This window comes from Lynx rufus, unplaced genomic scaffold (genome assembly GCF_022079265.1).
Source record: "Lynx rufus isolate CCGP_SWC_20201006 ecotype Redwood Valley unplaced genomic scaffold, mLynRuf1.p SCAF_19, whole genome shotgun sequence".
Classification (NCBI taxonomy): domain Eukaryota; kingdom Metazoa; phylum Chordata; class Mammalia; order Carnivora; family Felidae; genus Lynx; species Lynx rufus.
Genome location: NW_025814833.1, coordinates 7,785,093 through 7,794,871, shown reverse-complemented (window position 1 = coordinate 7,794,871; position 9,779 = coordinate 7,785,093). Strand labels below are relative to the sequence as shown.

At 42.6% G+C, this 9,779-nt stretch overlaps 1 protein-coding gene across 1 annotated transcript; it reads right to left on the bottom strand.

Moving 5' to 3' along the window:
- Positions 1–8,970: 8,970 nt before the first annotated feature.
- On the bottom strand, positions 8,971–9,243 carry SERTM2 (serine rich and transmembrane domain containing 2). The gene has a single exon (XM_047081890.1). It carries the CDS (start codon positions 9,241–9,243, stop codon positions 8,971–8,973), a length of 273 nt encoding a protein of 90 aa, XP_046937846.1.
- Positions 9,244–9,779: the final 536 nt, after the last annotated feature.

Below are 9,779 nucleotides of genomic sequence, written 5' to 3'. Positions count from 1 at the left end.
ATTAATATCCTTCTCTACAAAACACACACACACACACTCACACACATACACACACACCAGTACCCTGCTGTATTTTGGGGAATCTCCATTTATAGGAACACACAAAGCTAATATTCTTTGCCTGTGAACCCTACTGCCTTTATTTTTGTATTTTACTTTTTTAAACTCCACTCCCTTTAAACTCTATTTGTGAGTCCTAGTTCTGCCCTTTCAAACAACACACATTAGGTCTCTATGACTTCAATGGGATGATTCTTCAAAGGTTTGAAATCAATGTCTCTTATTCTCCAGAACATTCTCTACTCACAAGTCAGAACTCTGGAGTATAAATATGTTAAAATTAGCTAGCAGATTTCAGCATCGCCTACATATTTATTAGACTGGTGAACAAGTATTGGACAGTCTAGTAATCTGAAATATTAAATTTTGAAGGACTTGATTTATATGTGTAATTAGCTTGTCTCCTGGCATCTAATGAGTTTTAGTATCTAAGGTTTGGGGTAAAAAAAAAGTCTTCTATTTCTCTTATTAACCTTTGTATCCAAGTTTCTGCTTTTACCAAATTCACCATTTTTGTTCTTTGTTTTTGCCTTCTGTGCTTGTAGTCCATTTTCTGTACCATGGCACCATGTAAGACACCACTATGGTCCCTTCACATACCAAAATATGGATATTTCCAGGCAGCATGGGTTGCAGACTTTAACGAAGGTTTGGAGGCATGGAGGAGGGTTACATTTTAGGGCATCAGAGCAAAAGCCTTAAAATTGAACATTAACCATTAACAGCAATGGTTCCCTTAGAGTTCTTCTAAGGGAAGAATCTTCATTGGTTATCTCTCTTGCTTGGCTCCTAGCCTCCTGCCATGTTGCTAAGCCCCCTGTCTACTTTGGTTTTTTTTTAAGTTTATTTATTTATTTTGAGAGAACGAGTGCGAGCATGAGCATGGGAGGGGCAGAGAGAGAGAAGGAGAGAGAATCCCAAGCAGGCTCCACGCTGTCAGCACAGAGCCTGACACGGGGCTCACGAACCGCAAGATCATGACTTGCGCCAAAACCAAGAGTAGGATGCTTCACCGACTGAGCCACCCAGGGGCCCCGACTTTGTATTTTTTACCTGTCATGTCTGTTTCATGCCCAACAACCGCGCAAATACACGTTCATTTCTTACGTCACAGTTTACCCATCTATTTCTTGCTTCTAGCCCAAACCAGCTATACTCTGAGGGTTGTCTTTCCACAATTAAGATGGCCTATTATAAGTGTTTTGCCAGATAAAGATAGTTTTCTTCACAAGAAGAATACTGCTCCCAGCAGCTCTTATGGTAACGTTTTGTATATCCATGCTACACAGCCATGGTATAAGGAAATATACGTATGTCCACAATGAAAGATGTGTGGCACGCATGCTTCCATTATCCTTTTCACCTTAAAAGATATTAATCAACCAAAACACGCGTTTCCAAAAATGGCTCAAAATCTTTCTCCTCCATGGCTGTAGCTCCTGCCAAAGAGCCCTTTCTGATAAGGTGCCAGAATTCTAGGGACCAAAGAGGGTCCCAGCTTCTGGGCTCTGGTGGTATCTCTTCTTCCCATTGTTTCTTCAACCCTAGGACTGGTGGTAGCTTTCTGCTTCTGCTAATCCGTAGGTTGTTATGCTCTCCCCATTTTTCGCCCATCACATGTGTTATCAAGTCCTTGTATGAAATTCTCTCCATTTGAAAGCTAGAACGGCTTTGGCTTTTCTGATTGGAGTGAATGACACAACCCCTTTGAAAATCTGTAGCGTGTTTTATCTCTTTTTGGTACAGTCCTATTCAGTAACCCCCCAGTCAGATCTTTAAGGCATCCCAACATGCCTCTTTACTTCTGTGCTGGATATTCCCTGTCTTTTCCACATCCATTGGGACAGGGCTTCTCCTCTTTGCTCTTTGCTTGGGAGGCTGGTCTCTATAAACTGCATCACCTGGACTTGCTTGCCCTCTGGCTCCCAGGTAGATTCAGTCTGTACCAGCAGAATGGAAGGGGAAGGAGAAAGTGGGATATTTAATTCTCCAGCCCCCTACTGGCTTTGCCTCTTTATATCTAGGGTCATAGGTTGATGGCTTGTTCCCCGTGGCTACATGGCATGCCAGATTCCAATCGCGATGACCTCCCCTTCCCCCCGTAAGCCTAGGAGTGGCTTTCTGCTTCTGTCTGTCCTTCAGTGCTCTGCCATCTGTTGTTGGCCCTTGATCCTACCCTCCCCTGTATAGATAGTCCCTCCTTTAAAGTTTCTTTATTTGAGAATGCTGCTTCCTGCTTCCTGCTTCCTGGCTTCCTGCCAGGACCATGACCAACACGATCCTATACTTGTATTTGACAACCCACCCTTTTTCACTACTCTTTGTACCATTCTATACCTGTACCTACACTGCTCCATTGGTTTCTGGCTTCTGACTCTTGGCTCTATTTCCTTCTTATCGATGGGCCTGCTCCTAACCTTTGTACTTAGTGCTTGACTTTGGTCCCCTCAGGCTGAAATCTTCCCTCTCCCCAAAGGACTTTGGCTCTGACCCTCTCTCTACTTCTTCTGCTCCCAAGTGTCTCTGGGAAATCTAAGTTTGAAAACCCTTAAACCTAATCTTCTTTCCCAACCTGCCTGACAAGTAGTTAATCATCCCAAAGCAGGGAGGAGCATATTTGGGCATATTCTCGGTTACATTATTGTCATTCTTTCTTTGGTCTATTCTACAACCCCTCCCTGGGAAATCTCATCCATTAACACCTCTGGAATTCCTGTCTTCAGCCCTAATCCCTCATGTGAGCTCCAGACCCATATATTCAACTGCTTATTGAATATTGCGTATAGATGTCTCAAAGGTACATCAAGCTAAACATGTCCTAAACCAAATTCATATCTCCCTTGATACGATTATCCTCCAGTGTTCTGTATGTCAGTGAATGAAGGCACAAGATCCTGATCAAACCACAAACCAGTAGGTCATTCTAGACTCTTCCTTCTTAATTACCCCAGTTACCGCTTATGCAATTCTTCTCCAAGTAATGCTGATTTTATCTTCTAAATATATCTCAAAGCTATTCACTTCTGTTTATCCCTACCTACAACCACTTGATGGCAAGTCTAAGGGATTACCACCCTTCTCCTGAACCACTGCCATAGCCTCTCACGCGGTCTCCCCGCATCCACTTTTGTCACTCTTCAGTCTCTCCTCCACGATGCTGCCAGAGGTCTCTTCTTCTCCATGCTGAAAATAAAGGAAAAAACCTATAGCATTGTCCACAAGGCCCTGCATGTGCTTGTCCCTGTAAACCTTTCCGGCCTTCAGGAGACTTCTCCTCACTCGCGACGCTTCTTCAAGTGTGACAGGTTTATTTGATTTCAGAATCTTGGCACACTCTGCTCTCTCTGTGGAACGCTTGTCCTAGTCTCTCCTTGTACACATCTGCTAGATTTTAGCTTAGGTTGTTTTCTCCTCAGGAAAGTCTTCCTTGACACTCTAGGCCTGGCAAGGCGGCATCTCGGCTACTCTGTGTGTACCCAAGCACCCTGTACTTCTCCTTTGTAGTGCAGTATTCTCGTAATTATCCGATTGCTGATGTCTATCCCAGTAGGCTATTACCTTCACCAAGGCATAGACTGTGCCTTGTGTTCTCTGTACACGCAGTAGGTGCTGAATACATGTTGAATATTGAATGGGTAAATGAATGGACGAATTTAGGTACTTACCATCTTTGCCAGATTGTGAGCTTCTTGACTGCAAACTTTAGATCCCCACAGAACCTAGCCCAGTGTATGGTGCAGTCTCTTTCATTGTCTTCCATGTTTATGTATGATGTAATCAATAAATACTTGATGTGAAAATGAATTGGAATACCTGGAACTGCTCAAGCTATTTTTCAAAATCTCACCTGCGTTTAATATGTGCACTTCCTTTTCCTACTGTATACGTGTTCCATAGTTTTGTCTCCTTTTCCTGCGGGCATAGCAATTCTTTCTCTGTGGCCGGCAGAAGCTTCGTTAGCCAGTAGTTTTCTCCCTTTTAATGTCATTGAATTTATTACAGAGCACAAAAAGAACTGCTGTGTACACTTAGAACACTATACAATTTGTACAAAGTACATGATTTTTACTAAGAGGAAGTGTCCTCGTTTCTAGGGGTGAGGGGAGAGATAATCATGCATATGAGGGTCTGGCACGGACTGGGAACATTCAGTCAAACCATCAGAGGATTGGGATTTGCATGGCAGGTGATAGTTCATCCGTATTTCTGCATCCTCCCTTCATTCATGTCAATTAAAACTGCCTTTGTGTAAACTTTCCTACAGTCTTTGAATATGCCCCGCCGTGGCGCTAAAATTGAAGAGATGAAGAATTCTGCTTAATTTGTTTTGAATTTGGGTACAGGGAGTTGATCATCTATAGAGCTCAACTGTTGCTGGCAGAACTGGGAATATTGGAGAATGGATAGCTTTGAAACAGCTATTCAGGGCTCGGAAGCAAAGCACAGCGGGATGAGTACTAAACCAGGCGTCCAAAGACTGGCAGGGTAGTCTTGACTCGGCCTGTGTGTAACCACGAATGCCTCCATCACCTCTGTGCCCACGTACAACAGACTACAATACCTCCACTCAGTTACTCACAGGGTCGTTGTGAGGATCAAATAAAGAAAGCACAAAAGGAAAGATAGGTTAAAAAAATGCCCTACGAGGCGCAGGACATGTTGAAAGATACTGACACTTTAGATGCCTTATGGCACACTTACCCCAGGTCACCTGCACCGGCGGCTGAAATTCCATTGTCCATTTTGCACATCTGACTACTACAGAAACAAACGCATCAATCAGTTTGCAAGTCGGAAGAAAATAAAGGCTGGGAAATGGGGGAATCGGAAGAAACAATGACACCTCAAAGTTATGAATCCCACACATTGGCAGTTGTTACCATTTATAATGGGATGAAGAGACTAATGTGCTTTTACATTCTTCAGACAATAGATACTTGTTATCAGCAAACCAGTTTATTCTCCAGGGATCAAAAATGACATGCTAAATAGTCATTGAAATATTATACTTCTGTTTTTATACAATATGAATCTCTTTCAAATATTGACAGCTTCAAACAGAAGAAACCCAGTTTTTTTCTTTCACACAAGTCTTCATTTTGTTAAAAAAAGGTTGTTCCTTCAGCACAAATGCAGGTGAGTAAAATGTATTACTAAATATAACCATTTAATTGCATTAGGTAGACTCCTTTTCACCTACTTAGTAAGTTCAGTGGGGTCTGCAGCAGTGAAACTCAGTTATGAGTCCAAAGCTTCAGATTTGGCATGGATGGAAAGATAAGGCTTGATGAGCCCATCTTTACTTGATTAACCTTAAGATTCCCTGCCTAATACATAATACAGAAGCCTTTTACAATATGCCTTGTTTGATACAACCCACGATTCTGAAATGTATGCAAAGTACATTTTTAGAAATTGATTTAATTTTTTGAGAGAGAGAGAGAGAGAGGGAGAGAGAGAGAGGGAGAGAGAGAGAGCACGAGAGGGGGAGGGGCAGAGAGAGAGGAAGAGAGAATCTTAAGCACGCTGGGCGTAGAGCCCTACATGGGGCTCAATCTTACGACCGTGAAATCATGACCTGAGTTGAGATCAAAAGTTGGACGCTTAACCAGCTGAGCCAGGCACCCCAGAAATTGAATTATTTTTATTTTTATTAAAAAAAATTTTTTTTAACGTTTATTTATTTTTGAGACAGGGAGAGACAGCATGAACGGGGGAGGGTCAGAGAGAGAGGGAGACACAGAATCTGAAACAGGCTCCAGGCTCTGAGCTGTCAGCACAGAGTCTGACTCGGGGCTCGAACTCACGGGCCGCGAGATCATGACCTGAGCCGAAGTCGGGTGCTTAACCGACTGAGCCACCCAGGCGCCCCAATTATTTTTAAACATATTAGGAGAGGTTACCATTTAGAAAATTCATGTCGTGAGTCTTTTTATTAGGTTGAGTTACATGAAATGGCTGATATCCGAACACTTTTTGACATATGGAAACGGCAATTTCATATGGGTCAGCATAATAATAAGTAATAATAATAAATAATAAATAAATAAATAAATAAATAATAAATGAAGCATCAGTCTTTCATCTTAGAACAGAGTACATCTACATAGAAATAACCTGCTTATATACATTTAGGCTACTGTGCAGTTTTTGGAGAGTGGGGAAGGGGGAAGGAATTGCCAAGTCAGCATTGTGGATAGATGGATAAATTCAAATGATGCCCATGGAGTGCTCTAGCTGACTCTTTGAGCAGTAATATATGTTAATTAATATACTGAGGGAGAGAATATAATTTAATAGAAGTGGAAAAATTCTTTTCTTTATAGTCAGTTTGCTACGATGAAAACCTTCAGTTTATTTTCCTAAAGATTAAATACCATGTGAGTCACCACAACAACACGTCTGCTTAAATGCATCTCCATTTGTGTCATCACTGGAACTTGTGGCGGGGGGGGAGGGTCATGCTGCTATTTTAATGCAACTGTGCTGTGTGCTTTGGTTAATGCTCAGTAAAGATCTGGATCCCATGGGGTAGTTGTGATGAAAGAGGGTGCTTGTTTTCCAGGTGAGTCACCTAATCATAAATCAGGACTCTTGCTCCAAGCCAGTGACTAAAGAAGAGGTGTTAAACTCTGGACATGCGGGCTGAGGAGGTCAGGTGGGCAGGAATAGATGCGTAGTCTGTTCATCAAATCTGGCAACAAGGCACTGGGTAATCTCGCTATTCATTGCTGTTGAAAGCATAATCGGTTCTTTCATGTATCCAGCCACGGACTTCTTAACTGTAAAGTGCATTCAAATACTGTGAGCACAAAAGGGGGTGCCTGGAGCGACGGGATATGTGTGTCCTTAAGAAGTTGTGGGGTACGCTGCCAGCCTTCGATGAAGTGCGCGCGTGTAAGGCTGCCAAAGAACTAAAACCTTACGGAGGACATGGAGTCCGGATGTTGAATAAAGACACAACTCGAACCACCAGACGCAATAACATAAAAGTCACCATGCGTTTTGGAAAATAAAAGGCCCAGAGGGAAGTGTATGCCCTGAGTCTGAGCCTACCTGCTCATCTCTTCTGAATGGTGCAGAATGCACCTGTTGTCTCTTACGATCCGCTGTTGTATCAGGTGCGCCAGAGCCAGCCTTTGCCGCTAAGTTTAGCTCTGCGTGTGGGGATTCCACACCTTGCAGCCCCTTGGAGAGAGGAGTATTGGCAAATGACTGTGTATAAAAGTGGAAAGCACTTGGGAATTTCACCACCAGGCTAGATTTAGATCAGAGTAAAGGGGCCAATCTAAATTGGTAACAGATTAGTGACAGCTGCATGCCTGGTAGAGGTGGCGTTAACCTAACATCCATACCATTTCTCTTCCCACCACTGCAGTTCCCGAGGCAGCACCCTGTGAAATTTGGTGACCATCTTTTAGGTGCAAGTGAGAACCAATTTTTTTTGAAGCAGGTAGACTTTTGTTTGTTTTTAAGCAGGTAGAATTTAACACACGTGTATTAGCTTTTGGGTGGCAAGTGTATGACCGGCCTTCTAATTTGTGATTTGTGAACAGTACTCACCTCCTCCGGGTTCCCTTTTGGAACGTTCATTTTGCCAAAAATCAAATTCTTCCCTCACTCCTGGCATACCAGGCTACTTATGAGAATGGGATTTTTAAAAATATATTTCTCTCATAGGTAATAAGCGAACCACGTCATCTTTTGGCAGGGATCAGGAAGGGAAACATTTTCTGGGAAAGACAAATGTGACAGTTGAGGACATTGATCTTAATAAGGATTTGTAGGGGGGTGGTGTTTACTCCTTTCCTCCCTTGTCTTTTTCTTACCCTCAGATCTAAAAGGAGTCCAGTGATAACTAAATAGCTCTCTGATCATTTTTCAGAAAGAAAAAGCTGACACCCAGAAGCTTGAATGGTTTGTCCAAAGCCACAATCATTCAATGACAGAATACCAAGATTATTTCCTTCCTGCTTTAAAGGATAGCTGAGTCTTTTTTGCCAAGGCCATCTTTAAACAAAGCTCATGTTTGTGTGCAACTCTTCAGGAGCGTGATGGGGAGGGAGAAAAAGGTAAAGAATTTGCACGTATAATGCAAGATTCATTGTCATGAGCACATTTTGACTCAATCTTCCCTTGGTTTGGGAGAAGCTCATCATTCTGGATTTTTGTAATACATCTGCCATTATCTGAGGTTTTAAGAGTCCAGTAATAGTAATAACACAGATATAAAATGCACATTTCCCCTCTCTAGGTGAATTTGCTGACTAGAAACTACTTTCTGCGCACTTGCTCTTTAAACTGAGACCGTTTCTTTAAATTTCTTCTTTCATTTGGGACAAACCCTTTGACCTTAGATGATAAAATCACGGCTCCTTTGGGAAAGGGTTCGTGGTCCTTTCCATTAACCTCTGACATGATTTACCTTCATGTCAGCAGAGGCGACTCTTTAGGGTAAGTGCTAAATTAAAACTTGTCCCTTACTCGGGGGGGGGAACCCTCTTTGAACAATCAGCCCCTTCGAGAGCTGATTTTTCTTGTTCTTGGAGCTTCCAGGGATCCTGTGAATTTTACAATAGCTGCATATGAATTTCTGTGGTCTGAGGTTTGCTCACGGCCCAGGCTCTCTTTGGTTACTATGGAAACCTGCCCTCCCAACCAGCTGCCATTTCCTTTATTTCTGGCAAAGAGTGAGTCTTAAGCCTCTTAGATAGCCCACAAACAGAATCAAGATCAAGAAGAACACACACACACACACACACACACACAAAATACATGAACAACTTGTTAAATAAATAAACAACTTGTTGATTCCCTCCATGGGAAGCCACATGCAACAAAAGAAACTTTCCTGGACATCACCATAGAAGGGTTCACTGAGATCCACTAAAGCTCATGTTCATCCCGGCTTTAAGGAGTGGGGATCCGACTCTGCATCTCTACATCTGTGAATTGAGGAACGCTTTCTGTGCTCTCGGAAGTGATGGGTGAGATGACATGTTTGAGCCGAAGGAGCATGGTGAAGAGCAGGATGAGGAGAATGGCTAGGAGGCTCAGGAATAAGCCCACATACATGTAGAGGTTGGAATACTTATCGGAAGTGTTATCAACCTCTGTTGCCAGGGTGGGGAAATGGGCGCGGCCAGTGAGATTTCCATGGTACTTGAAATGCACCTCCGTCATCACTCAAGACTTCAGTCGGTACCTGCTTCTATTTGCTTTCTATTGCCCTCGAGGCATTCCACAGCCACACAGACTGTCTCTGAGTATCCTGGAGGTGTTCTAACAATCTCATGCAAAGCAATCACGACCCGGACCCCGTCACTAGCGCACAGGCAAGAAAATGGTGATGTTCTAATTTGGCAATTGCCACGCTCTGTCCTCCAGCACAGCACCCCTCTCTTACACAGGTTTCATCGGAAATTCTTAATCATTAAAAAAATATATATACAAATAAGTCTTTTATTTTCCACAGTCCTACTCTTACACAGATTGAAACAAATGCGGCGAAACTGCTTTATAATACTGGCATGGGGACAAGAATCTCTGAGTATTAAATCAGACTTTTTACTCTGTTTTGATAGAGGGAGAAAGGCTGTTTTATGTATAGCTCATCTAAATATGCGCACTAATTATGTGGATTTATTTGGGTTCTTCTGTGAGGAACCGTTCTAAAGGCTTTTGTATGTTTCAGACTCAGCATATCTGACTTTTCACCC

Coding starts and splice junctions, on each gene's coding strand:
- SERTM2 (XM_047081890.1), bottom strand. CDS start 9,243: ATGACGGAGGTGCATTTCAAGTACCATGGAAATCTCACTGGCCGCGCC.